The following is a 25911-nucleotide window of genomic DNA, read 5'->3' on the forward strand; positions in this document are numbered from 1 at the left end:
GGCAAACTGGGGGTGAGCGATCAATTAAGACACGAGGTTAGGAATAAATGTAATGTCACCAAGGCCACAGTAGTATGGTCCACCCTGCCATACTACTTAGTCACTGATAGTGTTTTCCTTTGGTTGGTTTCAATTTTTCTCAAAGTCACATTTGTCTTTCCTTGAGTCCTGGCTTTTGTGATGAGTGAAATTTTTCATTCATCAGGCATGCTGGTATGAATTTAAACCTTAGACAAGATTCAGAGTTTTTTCCTTGGCTCTGGGCAATTTAAAGAATATAGATGGAGACTTGATAATTGTGTGTTTTAATATTTTAAGGCAATTAAGGCAGTTAATATTTATAAAACTTGTCTGTTCAGAGCACATGAAAATCCCCTAAGGAGTGATGTTACCTAATTTCATACCATGACTTCTACCTTTTTGAGCCTGCAGGTTATCTTGTTATATCAAATTGCCAGATTTTTACTGTAACTGTAACCTAATTTCAGGTATGACAAATAGAATTTCAATGTGAGTAGTAGTTGTAGCCGCAGCGGTAGCAGCAGCAGCTGCTAAAATTTTCACAGTTACTCTCTCAGGTTCTGTTCTACGGTCCATGTACGTATTGATTGGATTTGAATCCGGGCTGACTGGCTCCAGAGCTTGTGTTCTTAACTGTGTCTTGGTTTACGAAGATAAAGTATTTTGTAAAGGAGGGAGAGCCTTTCCAAAATTATTAAAAGCCTGTGTATGTTTCTCATTTGAACTGATCCTTTACTCTTTGCTTATTTTCTAATGCCAGACTCAGATATCGGTGACCTCATTAGCTTCTTCACAAAGCAGAACATAGTGGTGACGATGTTTAATGGCAGTGACTATGTATCCGCCGCTCCCCATAGCGCAGCTTTGAATGTGCTGCCCTCAGACAAGGTAAGAGCAGTGTACACGAGTGAGTACCCATTTGAAAGTTATAAAAGATTATGATATTTCCTCTAAAATTAATCATTTGCTGATTTGGCCCCATTAGTTGCAAATTAGGATTAACTTCTGGAAATAGTAATATTTATAATATATTTGATGCCCTGATGGATTACCAATAAGTAAAGCTTAAAGGGATTTAATTTTATGTTATATTTTTATTTAAAAGACTAAAAATATGTATAGATTCCAAACCAGGGTATCTTTATCATTGAGTATTATTTCTACGATTTGCTGCCTAGCTGTCAGTGTGGATAATGGGAATTAGCCTAGTGAATGAGAAAACCTTGGTACCTAGCAACAGTGTATCTGTTTATATATGGTATGTAATAAGTCTCTCTTTTTTAAATTGTAGGAGTATGTCTTTACAGCTGTTTTCAACAGCACTATGGTTTACTCTTTGCCTGTGCTGATGAATATCATTAGCAACTACTACCTTTATCATTTGAATGTGACTGAAAGCATCCAGGTCTGGAACACCCCATTCATTCAAGTAAGCAAACTTAAAGTGTGTTTGTGTGTATAAAATAAGTATTAAGAGCCAAATAAACGATAGTAACAAAATGTGAAGAAGCTCATCTTTTGACATCTCCTAGTCTTCTTGAAACGTGAGTTGGGGATAGGTTACATCTGGGTTTAGGAGTCCTCAGTATTCATTTGCTTCAGGATCAAGGAGGTGTTCTGTGTTGGTGCTGATATATTTATAAGTGTAAGTATTTTTTATATTAATCAGAGAAAAGTTAATGTGATTTAAAAATGAATATTGTTGGACTAAAATCTGGAAACTGGATATTGAAAGAAACTTGAGAAGTCACCCAGACAATTCTTCTAGGTGGTACTGTTGGTCACAAATATGAAAATTAACCCATCTCCAGAAAAATACCCAACATTTTCTCTTAGTTCTTATCGCTTGTGTTTTTGTATATTGAAAAATAAATGGGCAAATATCTTTCTGTAATAGCGTGTTTTATTCTCTATTGCCATACTGTCTTTAACAGTTTATTGACATGTATGTACATCTTATACCATCTAATTCACCCATTTAAAGTGTACGGCTCAGTGGTTTTTATTACATTTGAAGAGTTCTGTACCCATTGCATAATCAGTTTTATATTTCATCATTCCCCCAGAATCCCTGTATCTGTTAGTAAATCACTCCTGGTTTCTCCCACCTCCACCACCAGCTGGCCAGTAATCTACTTTCTGTCTTATGCCCATGTGATCTACACCCAAAACTTTTTTAGTAATCTTTTGCCGTCTTTAAATGGAAGTCACACCAAAGATTAATTTAGTATTCTTTTGTTACAGCTATATATAGATATGGGGACAAAATAACATTAAATTTACATTTTAAAAAGTTCCTTGGCACCAGGGTAGTGAGGGATTTCTGTGAGGAGAATTGTGCTGGAAGAAAGTTAAGGAAATCAAATCAAAGATTCTTTTACTAAATAGCTTAAATGAGAGGTGATGGTGAGTGTGAGAGTTAATTCAGGGGCAGAATCATAATGACGGGGCAAAAAGATGTTGAAGAAATATATGGCATACTTCATCACTGTTGAATTTGTGAGGTGAAAAGAAGAAAGAAGCCTATAATTTTTATAGTTTTGGGTAATATGGTGCATGGTAGTATCATTTACTGATTTTGAGAATATAGGCAGAAGAGAGATTTTTGTTTTGTTTTGAGAGAACAGAGATACTGATTTCAGATACTGAATCTACTGAGTTGTTCTGGCATCTGTGCCTGCTGGACATTTAATGGGCATTTGGCTATATCAATCTGGGGAGATTTCTGGGTAGGAAATAAATATTTATGAGTCACCAGTGCGTAGGTGATACTGAAATCATCAAAGTTGTAGAAGTTATCCCTTCTTATTTTTTTATTGTGAAATATTTCAAGCCTACAGAAAATCACCATTGTCTATTACCCAAATGTTTCAAATGTTAATACCTTGTTATACTTGGAAAAAGTTTTAAATTTCAAAGATACATTTGAAATCTCCAGTGTACTTTTACTTGATCTCATTTCTCCAGCTCCAGAGTAATCACAATTCAAAATCTATGATTCTCATACCTGTTTTTATGATGTTACTTCATTTGTCTGTATCCATAACTTTTACAATAGATCTTGCAATTTTCATTTTCCATCAAACACTGACATATAGCCATACTATTTTTAAAAACTGAAGGGAAATGAGATATTTTAAAGCTCACTGTTCATTGACGTAGTCTTATATGGTCCACACTTTTTCATAATTCATCAGATTCTGTGTGGTTGAATCCAATTGTAGTCTCATTAATCTTCACTTCTTGTACTAAGATATGTAATTATCTTACATATTTGTTGGTTCTCTCCACTGTAATGTACCAGAGTTTGGGGAAAAAATTCTGTAATGTCACATGGCATGAATTGAGGAATTGGCTCTATTGCTAAAAACTCAGAAGGCCAGGGTCAACAAGATGCACTGTTTCCTCGTAGTCCTGTGAAGGGGTGTGCCAGGGCCACAGTGTCTACTAGACAGTCAAACGATTCCATTCTAGCGCAGAGTATTTTCCCTGTCCCATGGGCATATCTTACAGAACGAGGGCAAGGAAATGGCCTTGTTGAGGATGGGAGGTAACAAAGTGCTCTTGGTTCTTAGTTGTTTGCATTTGGGCACCAGCTGTTTACAAGGTTGTTTGGAAAAGGTTGCTGTCTGCACCACCCCTGGGACAGCTAGGGACCTTTGGGGCCTGTGGCAGCTATAGTCCCCCTGCTTGGGAGAAGCAGCTCCTGGTCTGGGGCCGTTTGGAGAGAAGTAGGGCCCCAAGACTCCAGCTCGCCTATAGTCTAGGAAAACTAATGAAGGCACCAAAGATGATTCTGAGATAGTCATGTTCATTGCATGGGGCCACTGATGGATATATTAACAGCTTTTCATGCAATTATTACTTTAAGTGGTAAAGTTTAATTTCTATGCCATATTCAGTGTTGTATATAAGAAAATGGAAGTACAGTGATTTGCTCAGGATCTTACAGCTATTTAGTACGTAGCAAAGTTGGTACTATGGCTCACTGCCGGTTACCTCTGCCACCCGTTTCTTCGTACAGACTCTGCCTAGGATGGTTACCCTAATGTATTGTCCAGGGGTTCCAACAGTCTTTCAGAAAGTGCTATCAGTGGTGGGCACATCGTGCAGTACACAGATCACGTATCACCGTCATGTATACTTGAAACCTACATGACCCTGTTAACCATTGTGACCCCAATAAGTTTAACAAGAAGAAAAAAAAGAAAACAGAAGGTCCTAAGATGATATCAAGTGATTCTCAGTTCCATTTCTTATTGTGTGGTTCTTTTTCAGGAAATTACAGATATATTTTTAAAATTGAGCTGTACTTTCAAGCAGCTTTACTTGGAATCAGTGTTACTTGCAATGCCACCCTTACTTTGCCATGGAAAATGCAGAGAATCACAAGGTAATGACAGAAAATTACAGGTATAGTTTGCTAATAAGAACATATTTGCATGAATGCAAGACTTATGTATAATTATTATTTCAGGAGTAAGCAAATGGTGTGTAAATACATTTATTATTTCTTATAGTAATACAGGTAGGGCAAAGTAGGTTTGTAGTTGTAAGTACAGGAAACACAGAGTTTATTCTTGTATTGTTATTATTATATTATTTTTCATATGAACAACTGTAAACCTACATTTGCCTCACCTTGTAGTAATAAGTATCAATTATTACTCAAATTCTTGCCATCTTCTTTAAAAGTTATATCCTTTAATCCTTACAACAGTATGAGGTAAGTTTTTTGTTACCCACTTTCTAGGTCAGTAAATGGAGGATGGGAATATTCACATAATGGGTCCAGGTTGACTCATCTTGTTTAACTAGTGGATCTGGGAACTACGAACCTTATGTTCTTATTGGTACACACCCCTCTAACCTTTAATGGAATATATTGATTGTATAAGGCACTTAATTTGATGTTAAGTGATAAAAAAGAAGGTGGAAAATGACTGTCATCACAAGGGCTGAGGAAAAACTGCAGTTGTATAGAGGTTTTTAGCATCTTTCACCTTCTTTTCTGTTCCTTTCTCTTTTTAATATCCTCCACCCAAGCAGATGCAGGTGATCTTAACAGCTTTCGACAGTTCAAAGTCTTCCACTCTTCCACTCTGCTGAGATTGTCTCTTTCTTACTCCTCTACAAAAAATTGGTCATTGTGTCTCTTTACTTAGTTCAATGGAAACAAATTTATTAAATTAATTTATACAGTGGATTAATAATGAGGTTAAGCCTCATATAAAAGTAATACATGAGTCTCAGTAGATATTTTAAAAGTATACTCAATTTGTTACAACCTGTTACACCTGTACACCTATAATTTAGAAAATATAGGGAAGTATAAAGAAAATAAAATGACCTATAATCTTTGCTACTTAGATAAAACTTACTGGACAATTGCATTTTTCTCTTTTTGTTTCCACTTTAAATGGTTTTAATTCAAATTTTTATTTTGAGGTAATTGTAGATTTATATTAGGTTGTAAAAAATAATACAATGAGATCCTGTGTACCCTTATTCACTTTTCCCCAATAAAAACATCTTGCAAAACTGTAGTCCATAGAAAACCAGGGTACTGACATCAAGAGACAGAATAGTCCTGTCCCCACAAAGGTCCCTTCTAATGCCTTTCTCAAGCCCACCTATCCACCTTGCCCCCTCCCTGACCTCTGGAAATCACTAATTTGTTCTCCATTTCTATAATTTTGATGTTTCAAAAATATTTAATGGAATAACATCATGTTTTCTTTTGAGATTGGCTGTTGTCAGTCAGCATAATTCTCTGGAGAGCCATCCAATTTGCATGTGTCATTACTTCATTGTTTTATTGCTGGTTAGTATTTCATGGTGTGGGTTTGGGTTGTTTCCAATTTTTGACTATTAAGAATTAAACTGCAGTGAACATTTGTGTACAGATTTTTGTGTGAACATAAGTTTTTATGCCTCTGGCATAAATGCCCAAGAGTATGGTGCTGTGTGTGTAAATGCTGAAAGCTTGCTGGTAGTTTTATAAAAATTGTCGAACTGTTTTCCAGAGTGGATTTGCTGCTTGACATTCCCACCAGCATTGTATGAATAACAAAAACATTCATCTGAGTTATCAAAAATAATTGTATTTGACTTGGGTTATGTTTTTATCCTTATATTGAAATTTATTTTTTTGTTTTTATAATTCATTGAACATAAAAGTTGTCCCTTTTTAAAAATCATTCTCCTCTTCATCTTAACTGTATATCCCATGATTCCCTTACCTCATTCTATGGCTAGTTCTTTCATTTTACAACTTTTGATTATCAGGGGTGATTTTTTAATAGATGACAGAAATCAACTGAATAAAAATATTAGGCATATGGACTTGTAAAAGGTTTTTAAAATTTCAAATTAAGTAATGAGAGCATTAGAAAGAAAAACTAGCATTAATTAAGTTACTCTTAGTATTCATGAAAATGCTATTTACTTGTGGTAGCAATAACAGCTTTCATTTATGTACTACACAAGAATATATAAAAAGCTTTTAAATGCATTATTTATACATAAGTTGAAAGCCTCATGTAAGCTCAGAGGGTAGTTGGCCATTTATTAGTGTTTTTGAGAAAGGACATTTTTTAAAAGTGAGATTCTTTTTGTTGTTTAGAGCATATCTTTCCATCTGTTTCCATAAGCAGTCGTGTTTTGACTACTGTGATGTAGAATCACTATTGTATAGCTCTAACCCCGGTGACTTTTTGTTTTATCTTAGTTTTGTGTTTCTTAGCAGCACTGCTGTAATCTGGTTCTGAAAATTTCATTGAAATCATTACTCAGAAATAATGATCGAAGTTATAAATGCTAAATCGAATTTATATTCAGCTATAAGGAGGGCTTTTATTACCTATATTCCTGGAATATAAACTTTTGTTGTTGATCTAAAAATTAAGAGTTCTACAATAATTTGCTAGAGTTTTTGTTTGTAAAATATTTAAAAGTATAATCACTTTTTTCCTTTTATTTATTTTTAGATCAAAGCTTATACTCAACTTAAACTTTCAGGTCTTTTGCCATCTGCATATTGGATTGGACAAGCTATTGTTGATATCCCTATATTTTATGCTGTTCTTATTTTGATGCTGGGAAGTTTATTTGCATTTCATTATGGATTATATTTTTATCCTGTAAAATTCCTTTCTGTGGTAAGTTATCATCAGTTGTACTCATTCTATATAAATGCTATTTTAAAAAATGGAGTCTTTACAAACCTGACAATTGGCTGGTTGAGTAATTTGGATATTAACTTTTTGACTAGAAAAGTTAATTGGGAGCAGTTTCTAATTACTCAACCAGCCAGAACCAGTGTCTATTTAATTATTGTATTGGGTTGGCCAAAAAGTTCGTTCGTCTTTTCCTGTAAGATGGTTCTAGTAGTGTTTAGTTGTCTTTAACTTCACTCAAAACAATTTTCTTAGACTGTTATTGTGACAGCTGTCATATCAGCATGCATTTAAAACAATTATGAAACTTAGTGAATTTTTATGTAGTCATTTTAATATTGAAGATGAAAAAGCAATATTTTGGCATATTATACTTTATTATTTCAAGAAACATAAAACGCAACTGAAATACAAAAAAATTTGTATAGCGTGTGGAGAAGGTGCTGTGACTGATCAAACGTGTCAAAAGTGGTTTGCAAAGTTTCATGCTGGAGATTTCTCACTGGATGATGCTCCACGGTCAAATAGATCAGTTGAAGTTAGCAGTAATAAGGATCAAATTGAGACATTAACTGAGAACAGGGTCGTGTTGTACCATGCAGGACATAGCCGACACACTCAAAATATCCACATCAGGCACTGAAAATCATTGGCACCAGCTCAGTTGTGTTAATCACTTTGATGTTCGGGTTCTACATAAGTTAAGCAAAAAAAAAAAAAAAAACAAAAACAAAAAACCATTCTTGACTGTTCTGCATGCGATTCTCTACTTTAACTTCACCAAAATGTTTTGTTTTTAAAACAATTGTGACAGTTGATGAAAAGTGGATACTTTACAGTAATGTAGGACAGAAAATCATGGGGCATGCAAAATGAACCACCACCAACCACATCAACGGCTGGTCTTCATCCAAAGAAGGTGGTGTTGTATATGGTAGGACTGGAAGGGAGTCCTTTATTATGAGCTCCTTCTGGAAAACCAAAATTAATTCCAACAAGTACTGCTCCCAATTAGACCAACTGAAAAGCAGCACTCCATGAAAAGCGCCCGGAGCTAGTCAATAGACAACCCATAATCTTACATCAGGATAACACAAGACCGTGTGTTTTTTGGTGACCATGCAAAAACTGTTACAGCTTGCCTGGGAAGCTCTGATTCACCCACCGTGTTCACCAGACATTGCACTTTTGGATTTTCATTTATTTCAGTGTTTACAAAATTCTCTTAAAGGGAAAAATTTCAGTTCCCTGGAAAACTACAAAAAGCACCTGGAACAGCTCTTTGCTCAAAATGTTTTGGAAGATGCAGTTACAAAGTTGTGTGAGAGATGGTCTAAGGTAGTGGAACAAAATGGTGAATACATTGTTCAATAAAGTCGGTGAAAATGAAAAATGCGTATCTTATTTCTATTTAAAAACAGGACAAACTTTTTGGCCAGCCCAATATATGATACCTGTAATCAGTGTAATTTAAATAAAATTTTTTAAAGATTTATTTATTTATTTTTAGAGAGGGAAGGAAGGGAAGAGAGAGAGAGAAAAGAGAGAGAGAGAGAGAGAGAGAGAAACATCAATGTGCGGTTGCTGGGGGTTCTGGCCTGCAACCCAGGAATGTGCCCTGGCTGGGAATCGAACCTGGGACACTTAGGTTCCCAGCCCACGCTCAATCCACTGAGCTACGCCAGCCAGTAAATAATTTTTAAAGCAATAACTTACAACCATTATAAAATAATTCCTTGAAACTGAAGCAGTTCTTTCTTAAAATGCCTTACTTGTCCCTGTGCCTTAAAATAATTTTGCAAGGAACTGCTTTGATTCATAATCTAAAATATGGTTTGAAATACTAAGGAAGCATATGATTTGCATTCATGTTCATGTGTAAATAAGTGACTACTAGAGACCCTTTTATATGAATGATTTATGTGAGGAAAATAGAGCTAGATGATGTCTGGGTTGCTGAAAGTAAACTTCTGTTTTGCCAGAGATCATACTGATTTTACATATTTTTGTATTGTAAATTAATAAGGCTTTTTTAAATATACAAAATGCATTAAGTGCCATATATTAAAATGGTAACTAATAGTTCATTGAGAAAAAGTTTTAACCAGCTTCATCTGCTTTTGGAACAGACTAAAAGATAGCATTGTACTTGGCAAAGAAAACTGTTCAGTTTAAATTAATTAATTAGTTAAAGGCACGAGTTTTATTGTTCAGGAGCAATGTGCATGGTAACTCCTCAAGTAACCACAATTTCAATTTTTGGAGTGATTTCTTAAGCAATAAAATTTGAAGAATAATTTCTTTAATACTTTAATACTTTATTTCTGTGCATTGCTAGTTATTCATATTTTTGTAAAATTACTTATTTTTGTTTTACAGGTTTTTTGTCTTATTGGTTATGTTCCATCAGTTATTCTGTTTACCTATATTACTTCTTTCACTTTTAAAAAATTGTAAATACCAAAGAAATCTGGTCATTTATCTATTCTGTGGTAAGTCACACTTTATATTATTTCATTTCAAATTTTCATAGCAGCTTATTTGAAACTCATGTTTATACTAGAAAAAAGAGTCATGAATTCTCTCAGGTTAATACTGAAAAATATGCTGTGTCTTTTCTAAGGACTTAGATAGCTGGCAGCATCTCATTGTCTGTGTATTTGTCTTCTGCATCATCCCCTCTGTGAGGGGTGATATTGAAAGCATTTTAGAACTGCATGGCGAGGATGCCAGCCAAAAGCAACTGGTGCCAGTGCTGGGACTCCCTGCCAAGTATCATCTCTGGTTCCATGTTTTAATAGAAGATTGACAACATAGTTAATGTTGAGTATGAAATCTCTAAACACGTTTTCACTTGTTTCTTATTTTTTTTCTTTAGACAGCGTTGGTTTGCATTGCAGTCACCGAAATCACTTACTTTCTGGGATACAACGATTACAGTTGTTCTCCATTATACCTTTTGCATAGCCATTCCAATCTATCCACTTTTAGGTTGTCTGATTTGTTTCATAAAGGTAGGTCTATTAGGTGTTTTAATATTTAAAAAACATAAATAGTGCTTAACCTTTGACATCTTAGGTCTTGTACTGAAAGCAATTCTTAAAAAAACCCCACGTTAGTTGCTACTACTTGATTTAAATGTTATTAATGAAGCAGTTTAAAATCACTGTGGAATCTTTTTAAGCATGTTTTTAAACCTTAAAGTCTCAGAGGAGAAGGACTATGTCTATTAGATGTTCTCTGATGCCCCAAATGGTGTATGTGCATAAATTGTAAGTATGATCTGACTTCAGTTAGCAAGGATTAAATAATATATTGTCCTTTAAAGGGATAATAGAAATAAAGTATAGAGTTGTTTTATTTTTTCAAAGAAAAAGCCACAGATTAGTTTTATTTAGCCTGGATAACTAAAAAATTCCATATGATTAAAAAAATTAAGTGACTTAGGATGATTGTTATTAATTCTATTCACTAATCTCTTACCCACCCCCCCTCCCTTTTGATCAGTTTAATATGTTTTTTTCTCCCCCCATATTTTGGGATGGGGTAAAATGTAATCTAAGAACAATCATAGCTATTAATAGTAATAGCTAACTTGTTTATACAGAATACATATTTGCTGAACAAAATGCATTTTTAAAATTTTAATCCAAATATTTCTACACATTGCAGCTAAAATGAAACTATTATGACACCAAATGTGTGGGTTGTTTTCCTCACATGAAGCAATACTTACATGAACTACCTGAGTTAGCACAGACTCCACTTAAAAAAAGATTAAGAGCTCAGTCCCATAAGACTGCTTCCCCCACTTCAGATGCCAGTTACAAGTAGTGGGGTTCCTTCCGTCTGAGTTGGCTATAAACCCGGGTTCCTATGACCCTTCTCAGCTCCAGTAATTTGCTATTATGGCTTACAGAACTCAGGGAACAGTATTTCCTATCCAGCTTATTATATGCAATTGAATAGGCAGGTTAAGAGATGCATAGGGCAAAGTACAGAAGGTCCCCAGTACAGGAGCTTCTGCCCCTGTGGAGTGTGGAGTGTGCCGTTCTGTAGCATGTGGATGCATTCATCAACCTGAAAGCTCTTCAAACCGTGTTTTGGGTTTTTATGAACTTCCATACTTAGGCATGATGACTTAATCTCTAAACTGCTTTCCCCCCTTATGGGTCGTGAATGGATGGCATTGAAGTTCCAGCCCTCTAATCACCTGGTTGGTTCCTCTGGCAACCAGCCCTCATCTTCTAACAGCCACCTCAACTTCAGTTGAAAGGGGTTTGTTTCATCATCATCATCATCATTATTATTTTAAATGTATTAAATTTATTGACATTGGTAATAGGATTATATAGGTTTCAGGTATACATTCCTATGATACACGAGCTGTATATTGCATTGTGTGACTACCACCCAAAGTCAAATCATTTTCCATCACCAAATATTTGGCCCCCTTTACCCCACCGCCCCACCATCTTCTTCCCTCTGGTAACCACCATACTGTTGTCTGTGTCAGTGAGTTTCAGTTTTATATCCCATACATGAGTGAAATCATATGGTTCTTAGCTTTTTTTGACTTATTTCACTTAGCATATCCTCAAGGTCCATCCATCTTGTCACAAGTGGCAGTATTTCATCTAATCTTAGGGCTGAGCAGTATTCATTGTGTAAATGTACCACATCTTCTTTATCCACTATTCTATTGAAGGACACTTTGGTTGTATCCATGTCTTGGCCACTGTGAATAATGCTGCAGTGAACATAGGGGTGCATGTATCTTTGCCAATAAATGTTTTCAAGTTTTCTGGGTAGATACCCAGAAGAGGGATTGCTGGCTCAAGTGATAACTCTACTCCTAATTTTTTAAGGAACTGCCAGACTGTTTTTCATAGCGGCTGTACCAGTCTACATCACATGCCCACTAGCAGTGAATGAGGGGTTCCCTTTTCTTCACAGCCTCTCCAACACTTGTTATTATGTATCTTGTTGATAAATGGGTGTAGGGTAGTACCTCAATGTAGTTTTGATGTGCATTTTTTCTAATAGTGAAATTGAACATCTTATATATATCTGTTGGCCATTTGTGTGTCTTAGGAGAAGTATCTGTTCAGGTCCTCAGCTCATTTTTAATTGGATTGTTCATTTGGTGTTGAGTTGTGTGAGTTCTTTACATATTTTGGGTATTAACCCCTTGTTGGATCTGTTGTTTGCGAAGACCATCTCCCGTTCAGAAATGGGAATCGAAAGTGTAACTTTTTGCAGATGACATGATTCTGTACATAGAAAACCCTAGAGACTCCACCAAAAAACTATTAGGAACAATAAACAAATGCAATAAAGTTGCAGGATAGGAAACCAATGTACAAAATCCATAGCTTGCTTTTATATGACAATAAAACTTTAGAAAAAGAAATGAAAAAACAATTCCTTTTGGAATTGCAACAAAAGGAACAAAATGCCAAAAACACAGTGGAGTAAAGAAAGCCTCTTCGATACATGATGCTGGAATGCCACATGCAAAAGAATGAAACTGGATTACAGTTTGTCCCCATGTACAAAAATTAATTCAAAATGCACCAAAGGCCTACATATGATCTGAAACAATAAAATTATGTAGAAGAAAACAGGTACTAAACTTATGGACCTTGGTCACAGGCAACATTTCATCAGTTTGATCCCAAAGGCGAGGGAAGTAAAGGCAAAAATAAATGACTGGGACTGACCAAGCTAGAAAGCCTCTGCACACACGTCAAAAGGAACAGGCAACAAAACAGAAAGGGGCTTTTTTCAAATAATAAAAGGTACTCTTGTTACCTCCGACACACAGGAAATTCCAACGGTATCAGACGCTCTGCACCAGAACTAGAGTCAAAGACTAATTATCATGTCACAGCCTCACAGCAGCGTATACATTTTCAATCATTTTTCTTAGGTTTCTTGGAAGAATGGTCAAAACAATGAGGAAACTCATAATCCATGGGATAGGCTTTTCGTGGCTGTTATATCGGTAAGCAATAACAAAATGTTTCTGTGTTAGCATGCTACCTTGAGAAGAGTTTGGTTGTACGAATTTAACTCTTTTTAGTTTCTATCCTGTTGCATAAATATGAAGGCGCATAAAAAGTTAAGTGCATTAGTTAATACGAGTGGGTGTGCATTTTGATGGTAATACTTTTCATTTACTGAATATGTTCATTTTAATATTCTTGGCTTTTTCATGTTAACAATGCTGTTTAATTATGATTCTGTCTTCCTTAGAAGCTATAAACGAATGCTTTTTTTTCTTTTTATTCTTTCTTTTTTTCTTTTTATTTTGTGAAGTTGATAACCAGTGAACTTTACAGAGATAGAAATGAACTTTACAGAGAGAAAAATACATGAAAGATTATCTTACTAAAAATCTACCTTGGCTTGTATCAAAATCTATTCTTAAATGATAAGACATACAAAAAAAATTTGGTTAATTTTTTTGGTGTTGTAAGGAAACTAAGGTATGTGGTCTTTGTTCTGTTGACAGAGAAAAAAGAGATTCATTCATGAGCTATTCTGTGTTTTTCAGCCTTACCTGCAGTGTGTATTATGGGTTTTCCTCTTACAGTACTATGAGAAAAAATATGGAGGCAGATCAATAAGAAAGGATCCCTTTTTCAGGTTAGTTCATTTTTTTAAGTTTTAAAATTTTTTAACATGTTTAGAGTTGTGCAACTTTTACTGTAATCTTATTTTAGATAATTTTTATCACCCCAAAAAGAAACTCTGTACCCATTAGTAGTCACTCTTCCCTGCACGCACCCATGCTCCCTAGCCCTATATTATATAATCACAAATCTACTTGCTATCTCCAAATAATAGATTTGCCAATTTCAAACATTCATGTAAGTGGAATTATACAATACATCGTCTTTTTATTTTGGGTCTGGCTTCCTTTACTTAGTGTAATGTTTTTAAGTCACATCCATGTTGTAGCATGTAGTAGTACTTCACTCCTTTTTTTATGCTGAGTAATAATTACATTTTATGATTATGCCACACTTTCTCTATTTGTTAGTTGATGGACATTTTAGTTGTTCGAACTTTTTGGCTAGTACAAATGTAGCTGCTATGGATATTTGTGTACAGGTATTTGTGTGGGCATGCATCTTTATTTCTCCTGGGAGGATACCTAGGAATGGAATTGATGGGTCACATGGTAACTATGTTTAACCTTTTGAAGAACTGATAGACTGTTGTTTTCTAAACTGGTTGCATCATTTTACATTAGCGTCCCCTTGTCTGTGGCAGACATGCTCCAAAACCCCCAGTGGATGCCTGAAATCACAGATAGTGCCACACCCTACGTATGATGTGTTTTTTCTTATATATACACACCTTTCTACTTAAAGAAAGCACTTTATGGCTTCTCCTTGGCATGTCTGAATAGCCAGTATTGCTGTCTTATGCTTTAGGGACATTTATGAAGTAAAATAAGGGTTACTTGAACATTAGCACTGTGATACTGAAATGGTCAATTTGATAACCTGGGGGGACTTGATAGCAAAGGGATGACTCATGTCCCCACTGGGACAGAGTAGGGAGTAGAGCGGTGTGAGATTTCATCGTGCTACTCGGAACAGCATGACACTTAAAACTTATGAATGTTTGTTTCTGGAGTTTTCCATTTAATATTTTCTGGACTGCCGTTGATGTTGATGGCAAGTCACTGAAACTGTAGACTGCAGAACTGCCCGAAAGGGGAGGCCACTGTACATTCCCGTTAGGGACGTGTTCTGTTTCCTCCAAATTCTTGCCAGTATTTGCTACTGTTTATCTTTTTTATTTTAGCCATTCTAGTGGGTATGAAGTGGTGTCTCGTTGTGGTTTTCGTTTGCATTTCCCTGGTGATTCATGTGTTCTATCCTTATCTCTCTGTTGAAACTATTTTCAGTAAGATAGCTAATGACTTGCTCTTCTGTCTTGTCAAGTAGGCTCAATTTATTTAATCTGCAGCCTCCATGTGCTTGATATTTTCTCTGTATACTTTTCCCTTATTCTGTTTTTTCCCATGTGTCGACTCCTATTTTCCTCGCTTGTACTTAAAGTCAGATTTTCCCTTGGAAGCATTTTTTTCCTCTGCCTACCTTTGTGGTGGTCTCTGTTGGTTCCAGTGTCAGCCCTTTACATGTGCTCAGTGGAGTCTGATTTATACCCAGACTGTCAATTCTTTTGAGGGAGCGGCCCCTCTTTTTTTGGTGGTGGTTGTTTTATCTTTTTATTTTTTTGTGAAGTAGTGCCTGACACATACTGGTCATAAATAATATTGGTATAAATGAATGAATTTAGATAATATCATCTAAATGGTATCAGTGAATGAAAAATAGCTCCTTTTCCATCTTTCACAGATAACCACGAATCTCATATTGGTGTATTTTTTCATATTTTTCTCTTTGTAGTGCTTTAGTTTCTTACTATTTTAATTATCTGAAAATCTACTATCTTGATATGTTTAGGACCCTTTCAACAAAATCCAAAAATAGGAAGGTTCCAGAACCACCGAACAATGAAGATGAAGATGAAGATGTCAGAGCTGAAAGACTAAAGGTCAGAGAGCTGATGAGCTGCCAGTGCTGTGAAGAGGTAATGCCGCCTTTATTCACGAATAGGAATTAACCTGAAATATGTTTTCTTTCTATATGAATCAATCTGAAAAAAAGTATTTTTGAAAAATATTTTGTCCACTTTTTTTAATGATCTTCAAGATATATTTCAAATTAAAAAAAGATTCACATTATTGTTAGAGAATGAAATTTTCTTAAAGTAAAAAAAAAAATATGTCCAGAGAATATCCTGAGAGCATATCTGTAAAACTGACAATGGCAGATTAGATGCTGAAATGCAGGAATGTCCTGATGTTTACATTAATTTCAAATTAATTTTTTAAATATTAATATATAAAAGTAATACAAAAAATCAAAAGATAAAATATACACAAAAGTTGAAAAGTAAGAGGTCTGAGAAATTCTACATTAAGAAAACTTTCAGCTTTTCCTTGACCCAGCATTTCCCAAACCTGTAAGACTAAAGGAAACAGATTCCCCTCTTTAAAAACAACAGCAAAACACAGCTGTTCTATTCCAAGAGAAACTAGTATGGCAGGTACAAATGGTTTTTTTTAAATCACTATTTGATTAATTGAACTCACTAAAAACAATACAGATACTACTTGGGTCATTTGAAACACTGTTTTTTAAAAAGATTTAGTCAGAGTAACTTCAAACATAATTGCAGCTCTGCTGGCAGTTTGACAAAGTTGCATCCACTGAAAGTCTAGACTTAATATTTTCCAAGATATTGTTAAACTCAGTCATCAACCCATGGCTTATTTATTTCAAAGACTCTTCACTGGGTGTTTCTGACATTCCTGGTCAAACTGAATGAAATGCATCATCTTTTAACTAGTTGTGAGGACCTCGAGCAAATCACGAAAACCAGCGTTTCCTAAATTTTGTTCTGTATCCACATGTGATTCATTAACATAACAGGATCCATGGCCAAATGAGTATGGGGAATCTTATACAGTACGTACATTTGTAGAAGTTTTTTTTTTAAAGATTTTATTTATTTATTTTTTAGAGAGGGAAGGGAGAGAGAAAGAGAGAGAGAGAGAAACATCAATGTGCGGTTGCTGGGGGTCATGGCCTGCAACCCAGGCATGTACCCTGAATGGGAATGGAACCTGCGACACTTTGGTTCACAGCCCAAGCTCAATCCACTGAGCTATGCCAGCCAGGGCTTGTAGAAGTGTTATAATGTGTATAAACATCATGAGTTCTGAGAAGTCCTCTGATGGTGCCCGTCCTGAATTTGTAATTAGCTCTGTATTGTATGGAAAGGCTTTGGATCTAAAGGCCTGTAGAGAGCAGGCTCTCCCCTTTCCATAGCAAGCCCAATCACGTCCCACAGTTGGTTGGAGTGCTGTCTGTGCTGGGCTATTATTAACATTGCTTTTGGATGGTTTCTGAACTGGTTTGGGAAGCGCAGGTTCAAAGCTTTATTAGCAACAGCTTGTTGGCCTTCTTTATGCTTCTCCATTTGGATCCCCATGTCTGCGCACCAAGACTCAGGTGCACTGAGAACATCTGATTTATTTCAGGCATGTTAAAACAATATTGACCGAACTGCTGTATCCCTTATTGGCTCCAGAAAGTTCCCCGGGCTCTTGGGCTGCCCCCCTCTGCTCTGCTGGGCACGTGTGGCCATCCCATGACCGCTGCTCTGGCCACCACTGTGAGATTGTCCAGTTAGTTTTGAATATGACATTATTTCAGCAACAAATGGACATTTATTTGTATAGTATCCTTTATTAGCAAATATAGTTCTTTTTTTCTACTTTATTTTTTTTACTTTTTATTCTGTTATAGTCTCAGTTTTTTCCCTGTGCCCCCCTCCAGCCAGCCCACCCGCTCTCTCATAGTCAGTCTCCTCCGCCGTCCATGACTCATTCATACGTGTTTGCAAATACAGTTCTTACGATATGGATGTGAGTTGTGTGCAGCCTGGTATTTAATGACAGGTTTCTGATTTATAACTCTCTTTTTAAATCCTGTTTCCCTTGTTAGAAACCAGCCATTATGGTCAGCAATTTGCATAAGGAATATGATAACAAGAAAGATTTTCTTACAAGAAAAGTGAAGAAAGTGGCAACTAAATACGTCTCTTTCTGTGTGAAAAAAGGCTGGTATTTAATTAGTTTTTTCTTAAATAATGTTTTCAGAAGGGTAATTTCCATTTTAAATTTGATTTACATATGATGATTTTTCTTTCATTTCCTGTAGGAGAGATCTTGGGACTGCTGGGCCCAAATGGCGCAGGCAAAAGCACAATTATTAACATTCTGGTTGGTGAACTTGAACCAACTTCAGGCCAGGTATGGCACATAAGGATGTGTGGGATATATTGAGTATGATTCATAATTTTCATTAAAGGCAGTTTTTAATCGCAAATTAGGATTTCGATGCTTAAATATTATGTTTTTAATATTAAATTTGTAGTATAAAAATTGTGATTTTTAGTTGTCTATGAAAATAATATGCACATAATAAAATTTTTATAACATACATGCAGACACACATATAAAGTGTTTCTGCTTTTATAATTGTTACATGCATGAGTGATTTGTCCACCAACTTAATGGAAGGCAGTAGTGGTAACTCGAGGAGGCATGGCTGCTGGTGTTTTCATTACCATCAGTTGGTCTTCGATCACAAGGACATCATTCATCACTTTGTGGAAACGTCACAAACTGCTCTGATCCTGACTCCTCTTCTCTTGCTCACTTCACACCAACCGCACTGGCTCATTGCTTTCCTGGAAAATGCCAGGCACACTCTTTTCTTTGGGTTTTTGCCTTAATTATTTTTTATGTTGGCTATTCTTTACCTTGTAGAAGTCCCAGTGACCAGATTTGCTTAAGTTCCTGGCTCCAATTTCACCTTCCAGTTTAAGCCCTGGATCATCCTAGTTAAAACTGGGCTTGCTTTCCAAATCAATGCTGCATTCCTAATCACTATTATTGGCCATGTCACTGAACTCTGTTTAGCTGTGCATGTCTTTTCTTCATCAAAAGGAGTAAAAATCTTGCCCTAGCTCTAGGAAGGAATTTGATTTAATTTACCTGCTACTTCCTTCATGATGTAAATTAAGCAAAATAGTTATTTAAAATTGGTTTGTATTTCTGTAGGTATTTCTAGGAGATTATTCATCAGACCCAACTGAGGATGATGATTCCATTAAGTGTATGGGATACTGTCCTCAGATGAACCCACTGTGGCCAGATATTACGTTGCAGGAGCATTTTGAAATTTATGGAGCTGTGAAGGGAATGAGTCCAAGTGACCTAAAGGAAATCACAAATCGGTAAACTTTAGAATCTTTTTGTTACCTACATGAAAGTTGATGTTCCACATTTAAAAATTTTTATAACAGGCATTTCTTTGTATCATAATTTTCATAGAAAATGGTCATTACCTTATAATACATTCTTTACAGAATTATGGCAACTATGAAAATAAACGGAATTTTTCCATTTCTAATTGTAGAATTAAACTTATTTTAATTGAAAGTGGACCTTTAGTCAGGACATTGATTTGTTTAAAATAATATAAATTGGAGGTCTGATTGTAGAAAGTTTAGTGTTCTGGATAAAAGGATGTCAGTGATCAGAGTGAATGATAATGCACTTATTTCATATTGTCTATTTTACAGAATAACAAACGCACTTGATTTAAAAGAACATCTTCAGAAAACTGTAAAGAAACTACCTGCAGGAATCAAGCGAAAGGTACTTTCATTAAACAACAAATACGTGCATGTTTTATTGATAGTTTAGTGCCTGATACTGTCATGATAAAATTCCTGGTTTTGAAGCCCCCTCCCCCATTTTCTTTCCATTTAGTTGTGTTTTGCTCTGAGCATGCTGGGGAACCCCCAGATTACTTTGCTAGATGAACCATCAACAGGTATGGATCCTAAGGCCAAACAGCACATGTGGTGAGTATAACATTAAATGCCCTGGTGACACGTTATGCTGAAATAAAAGAATAGTTTATTTTATTATACAAATGGTTTTATATTAGTTGTATATATGCCTGTTGATTTTAAATCCTATACAAATAATGAAATAGTAATTAAAATTAAATATTTTAATTTGTAGAGAATCCCTTAAACTTTTAAAACTTTATCATATTTTTCATGAAGTATGAGTATTTCATATACTTCAGAACAAAAATGAGTATATATAGGTAATTATTAAAATAAAGAGTACTGCTGTCTGAAGAGCTTTTAAAAGACTTTTTTCTTGTCATTTGACATATAAATTGTAGTTCTTTCTCATAATAATACTGTCTTGAATTTATGTTGGAACTCTTTCTAAGAATTCACAGTGCCAATTAAGTAACCAGCTTTTTGGGTTTAGGTATATGTCTATAAAATGTAAGTTTGGTTTAGATTCATGTTAAGGTTTTTCTATGATTTTATGGCTATTTTGTTATAATATGAAAAGACATCAATCTTTACAATTCATTTTTTAAAGCATGGAGACATTTGAAATCATGGAATTTCTGTCTATTTGACAAGCTTTTAAAAATAAGGGGAATAAATAAATAGAAAAGCCATAATTGGGCAAAAATATAACTGTAGCAATTGAAATTTGGTGCTTTAATAACCCTAATTAACCAACTTGTTAGATTTTTAAAAACCCAGGTATTTTTATCAACACTCAGATCCTTTCCTCTTTTTCTGTTTTACGTTCTGTAGGCGAGCAATTCGAACTGCATTTAAAAACAAAAAGCGGGCTGCTATTCTGACCACTCACTATATGGAGGAGGCAGAGGCTGTCTGTGACCGAGTGGCCATCATGGTGTCTGGGCAGTTAAGGTAGATGTCTGAATAGCCATTTGGGGAGTGGGGTGGGGGTAGATTTTAAATGTCATCATTGACAAATGCATATTAATTTAAACATTAAAAATACTCCCCGTGCCCTGGTGGGGTGGCTCTGTAAACAGCACCGTCCTGTATACCGTAGGGTTGTGGGTTTGATTCTGGGTCAGGACACCTCCCCAGGTTGTGGCTTTGACCCCCGGTCCGGGCGTGTGCGGAGGCAACTGATTGATGTTTCTCACATTGATGTCTCTGTCTTTCTTCTCTTCCCTTCCACTTTATCTAAAATTAATAAACATCCTCAGGTGAGGATCAAAAACATTTATTTTCTTGTTTGAGTTTTTGAATCAATTTGCTTTCTATAGAATTACTCAGAGATATGTACATTTTTTCCCCAAAATATGGCTAGCTGCTTTGCATTGGGAACTGGCTTAATTATTCAACAATTCGGAGTGTTACTCTCAGGTGTAAGGTCTGTTATTTTTAAAAGTTGCTAGGCAGTGTATTGGATTATAATTCAAAATATAAATAAATATGCATGAACATACTCATATAAATAAATGAGTAAATAAATAAATAAATGTGTATGAAGAAACAAATTTTCCTTACAGGGAAAGGTGAGGTAATGGAGACATCTTTAATAGTATAAACAGTGAAAATAAATTTAAAAAAATACATGGATATTACCCCCTCTGGAAAGGGGAGCTTAATCCCCTATCTCCCCAGGTGTGGTCTGGATGTAGCCAGCCTCTTCTAAGGTTCAGAGAGGGGAGGACACTCACTTAACAGTGGGCAAACCTGACAGACACGGCTTCCTGATCCAAACAATGCCCTGTGGGTATCGTGTATCGCCCGGCACGATACGATAAGGAAGGTACTTCAGATCTGGGGCATTTTCTGTAAAAACCCACAACCCCAGTCTAATCATAAGAAAAGATCAAAGTACTCCAAACTGAGGAACATTCTGAAATTCTCCAAAGTCATGGAAAAGAAGGAAAGCATTAAAAAACTGTCACACATCAGTGGAGACGAAAGAGCCCTGACAACTAAGTGTAATGTGGAATCCTGGGTAGATCCTGGAGCAGGAAAAGAACGTGAGTGGAAAATCTGGTGAAACCCAAATGCAGTTAACAGTAATATACCAAGGCTGGTTTCTTAATTTTGACAAATGTGCTATGGCTTGTAAGGTGATAATACTAGGGACACTGAAACTGGGTGAGGAGTTTGTGGAGACTCTCTGTATTATATTTGCAACTTTTTTATAAATTTAAAACTATTTCCTCATAAACATTTTATTTAAGTCATTGATTAGCTGAGAAACTATTTTTTGAAACTGTCATCTTATATCTGAGCTTTCTTTTAAAAATCACTACAGATGTATTGGGACAGTCCAGCATCTAAAGAGTAAATTTGGAAAAGGTTACTTTTTGGAAATTAAATTAAAGGACTGGATAGAAAACTTAGAAATAGACCGCCTTCAAAGAGAAATTCAGTATATTTTCCCAAACGCAAGCCGTCAGGAAAGGTAAAGATTTTAACATTTCAATTATATTTTTTTGTAGAGTAATAATCATAAAAGTTTGTTATTATGTTAAGGATAAGGGGGAAAAGTCTGTATTGGTAACTAATATTGGATTAATGTAGTCTAATGACTGGAGTTTTATATCTAATTTAGCATTACATGTTTCAGTACATGATACTATTGGCCATGGCTGGGTGCTCAGGTGGCTGGAGCATCGTCCCAATATGCCAAGGTTGTGGGCTTGATCCCCCCAGTCAGGGCGGCACATACTGTACAAGAATCAACCAACGAATGAATAAATAAGTGGAACAACAAATTGATGTGTGTCTCTCTCTTTCTCTCTCCTTTCTCTCTAAAATCAATCAACCAGTCAATTGATATATATAACACTATTTAAACTTTTTAAAGTTCTTACTTAGTAGTAATGAGAGTTATTTTATTGTGCATGGAAATTTTTAAGATTGCAAACATTTTTTGTGGGTGGAAAATTTTAAGATGTCAAACAATTGTAATCTGTTTATCTAAATAATTTTAAAATGTAAAAAGAGTTTGAACTTGAGCTTTAAAACACAGTAGTAGTAATTTAAAATTTTATCTTTGTTTTCAGTTTTTCTTCAATTTTGGCTTTTAAAATTCCTAAAGAAGATGTTCAGTCCCTTTCACAATCTTTTTCTAAGCTGGAAGAAGGTAAGTAATATTTGAAGAATATGGTAAGATAGCTTTCAAATTATAAAAGAATTCTATTTTAAAAGTTTAGAAGCTGGGACTCAGTTTGCTGTAGGTACCGTGATAAACAGGAAAATATTATAACCTTCTATTAATTTAACCTAAGATACAGGTAAATACTAATACTGTAGGGATTTGATAGATCACATGTATTGCAACATGAGCCTTTTACTATTTTGATAGACATAACAACAGTTTTTCACATTGCGTCTCTGGCAAAGTTCAGCTGCGTTAGCCCTCACTAGTTCAGTCCGGAACTGGGAACATTGAGTTTCTTGAATCCATAGAAGTAGAAATGGTAGCAAGACTTAGTCCCATCAGGAGAGAGGAGATGAAAATTCATAGTGCAGGGCCATGGTCATTCCTAAAACCTTTGAAGAAGCTCAGTTGAATCTTGGCCTATTTGAAATCCATGGTAGGTAGGATAAAGATGTGCTGGTGACAGTAGAGGGAGGTAAGCTCCTGGATGGGCCAAGTTTTCAAATGCAGGTTATTTTACAGTATTTATAACTATGAAACAACCTGTATTTCCTGGTGATTTCCTTTTTATTAAAGAGAACACCCAAACTACTTAGGGAGAATTAAATTAAAAGAATAAATAGACCCATGGACATGGACAAAGGTGTGGGGATGGGCTGTGAGAGCGGGGGTAGGGAGTGGGTGGGCTGGACAGAGGAGGATGAAGGGGGAAAATTGGGATAACTGTAATAGAATGAACAGGAATAAAAAATAATAATAATAAATTTTTTTAAATAAATAAAAAACCAGAAAAGTTAGCGTTAGGTTGCAAAAAGACCTGAAATAAATATTAAAAAGTGTATTAGACATATGAGCAATGTCCCGAATCTAATTCAAGAAGGCAAGAACAGGCTGTATTGGAGCTGGGCAATGGGAAATAGAGAGCAGAGATCACAAGAGATGGAAAAGGAACACTGAGGAAGAAGATAAAGAGGAGACTCTGGGAAAAGGCAACGAGAGGCAAGTGGTGTTAGTTATGGTGTGTCTAGGCCCATAGATTGCGGGGTGCTGAGGAGAGACGAAGCAGGACAGAGGAGAAGGGCATGTTTGGGCAGCTTCAGATTTCAAGGAGTTGATTACAGAGATTTTTTAGAAAGATAGATTGTTATCTACTTAGCAGTTACTGCTGTTTTAATTCTTTAAAATATTAATAAGTAAAATATTGTTTTCATATTTTAACAGCTAAACATACATTTGCCATTGAAGAATATAGCTTTTCTCAAGCAACATTGGAACAGGTACTTTAAACATTTTTTTAAAATTCTTTTACAGAAGGAAGTGTCTAATATCTAACTGTTCAGGTTTACATTGGAAAGGGAGTTCATGAACCAGAGACAAATTGTTATACAATATTTCTAAACTTTTGTATAATTTTTAAAAACTCTAGGTGTTCCATCAGTTTATTTTGAATAGCTCAAATTTTAGTAAAGTAAATGGGCCAGGATGATGGTATTTCATATTGGCGTATCAAATTACATTGTTTAAATATTTACATAAATTATTTATGACTGCTACTTAAATGTGTTAATAAAAAATAATCCATTAATTGACCAAAATATTCATCTTTGTTATGTGATTAATGGAGATTTTTCTGTTTAAATTTATTAATAGTAACAGATCTTTTAATACTTGAATCGTTAATGTAATTAGGTATATAGCCTTATACCTTTTCTGTTTTAGTTAAAAAGTCTGTGAGGTAACTGAGATATAGAATACTGTACTCACTTATTGACTTTCATTTAGGTTTTTGTTGAACTCACTAAAGAGCAAGAGGAAGAAGATAATAGTTGTGGAACTTTCAACAGCACCCTTTGGTGGGACAGAACACAGGAGGACAGAGTAGTGTTTTGAATTTGTATTGCTCAATCTGCTTACTGAATTTGTTTTTCACTGTATTTTAACTTTGGTTTAAAAAAATGTATCATTTTAATGGTAACTGAAGAACTGTGAAAGCACTTGGAAATTCCCTAACTTCCTTAATTGAAATGCTGTGGTTGTCTGTTTTGCTTTTCTTCAAATTAAACTTGATGTATAATTAATTGCAACTGCATGTCTATATATAAAGTATAATGAACTATAGTCTGTATGTGAAGTTGAATATTGACACTTTTACCTTTCAAAAACTGTGCTTCTAAATTTATGATTTAAAGAAATAGTGATAGAATAGTTTTATTTCAATTATCTTTATTTTTCATTTTGTATAGTCTTGTTACACAAGTATGTAATGTTCCAAACTAAGTAAAAAACTAATATATAAATAATACATAGAAAGGAGACAGAAATCAAAAGTTTCTTGCTTTTCCTTTTTAATTTTAAAAAGGAATTTTGAGTGAAAGTTGACATTCTAAGAAGCTAAACAATGTTACTGCAGATAGAAGTGTGTGGGAAGTGACATCCACTAGGTGGCACTCATCAGCCATAATAAATTAAATCAGACCTTTTTCTGTTCCTGATTTTAGACAGTTAACTACACTATTTTGCCGGTATAATGTGCACCCACATCCTTGGCACAAACTTTCAGGGGGAAAAAATCTTTATTTTTTTATTTCAGTTTTTTATTTATTTGGTTTTCTTTGTATTATAAAGGAATTTTAGCATTTATTTTTGAACATATTATGGTACAAGAAATGTTATGTAACAAATAATTACAAAACACCAGAACAGATACAAGGTATTTCAGGTACTACTTATGTGCGTCCTTATTTTTCCCTCAAATATTTGGGGAAGAGTGCACATTATACATGGCAAAATACGTTAACTTAGCTTTTTCAAGTTACATTTCTTTTGCTTCTTGTAAAATTCATATGTACATAATTGTCTGTAGGAAGAAGGCAGACCTTGACTCTGTTGGAGTTGAAATAAGGTTGTGGTTAATATAATCTCAGAAAATAGAGTTGACTCTTGAACAACGCGTGGGTTAGCGGTGCCGGTCCCCTCCCCACCATGCCGTTGAAAATTTGTGTATAACTTCTCACGCCTCAGAAGTTTAACTGCTCATAGCCTGCTGTTGACTGGAAGCCTTATGGATAATGT

At 35.1% G+C, this 25911-nt stretch overlaps 1 protein-coding gene across 1 annotated transcript in view; it reads left to right on the top strand.

Annotated features, from left to right (window-relative positions):
• Nucleotides 1–24920, top strand: part of ABCA5 (ATP binding cassette subfamily A member 5) — a 66889-nt gene extending 41969 nt beyond the window's left edge. Inside the window, 23 exon segments of the mRNA XM_028519881.2 lie at nucleotides 782–909; nucleotides 1313–1450; nucleotides 4300–4312; nucleotides 4315–4370; nucleotides 4373–4414; nucleotides 7011–7181; nucleotides 9579–9651; nucleotides 9654–9691; nucleotides 10078–10128; nucleotides 10130–10213; nucleotides 13132–13206; nucleotides 13759–13850; nucleotides 15686–15812; nucleotides 17795–17909; nucleotides 18011–18102; nucleotides 18916–19091; nucleotides 19440–19515; nucleotides 19630–19724; nucleotides 20490–20609; nucleotides 21988–22137; nucleotides 22742–22821; nucleotides 24061–24116; nucleotides 24622–24920. Coding sequence (XP_028375682.1) covers nucleotides 782–909; nucleotides 1313–1450; nucleotides 4300–4312; nucleotides 4315–4370; nucleotides 4373–4414; nucleotides 7011–7181; nucleotides 9579–9651; nucleotides 9654–9691; nucleotides 10078–10128; nucleotides 10130–10213; nucleotides 13132–13206; nucleotides 13759–13850; nucleotides 15686–15812; nucleotides 17795–17909; nucleotides 18011–18102; nucleotides 18916–19091; nucleotides 19440–19515; nucleotides 19630–19724; nucleotides 20490–20609; nucleotides 21988–22137; nucleotides 22742–22821; nucleotides 24061–24116; nucleotides 24622–24729 — 2156 coding nt within the window. The 3' untranslated portion in view covers nucleotides 24730–24920.
• Nucleotides 24921–25911: the final 991 nt, after the last annotated feature.

This window comes from Phyllostomus discolor, chromosome 8 (genome assembly GCF_004126475.2).
Source record: "Phyllostomus discolor isolate MPI-MPIP mPhyDis1 chromosome 8, mPhyDis1.pri.v3, whole genome shotgun sequence".
Taxonomy (NCBI): Eukaryota; Metazoa; Chordata; class Mammalia; order Chiroptera; family Phyllostomidae; genus Phyllostomus; species Phyllostomus discolor.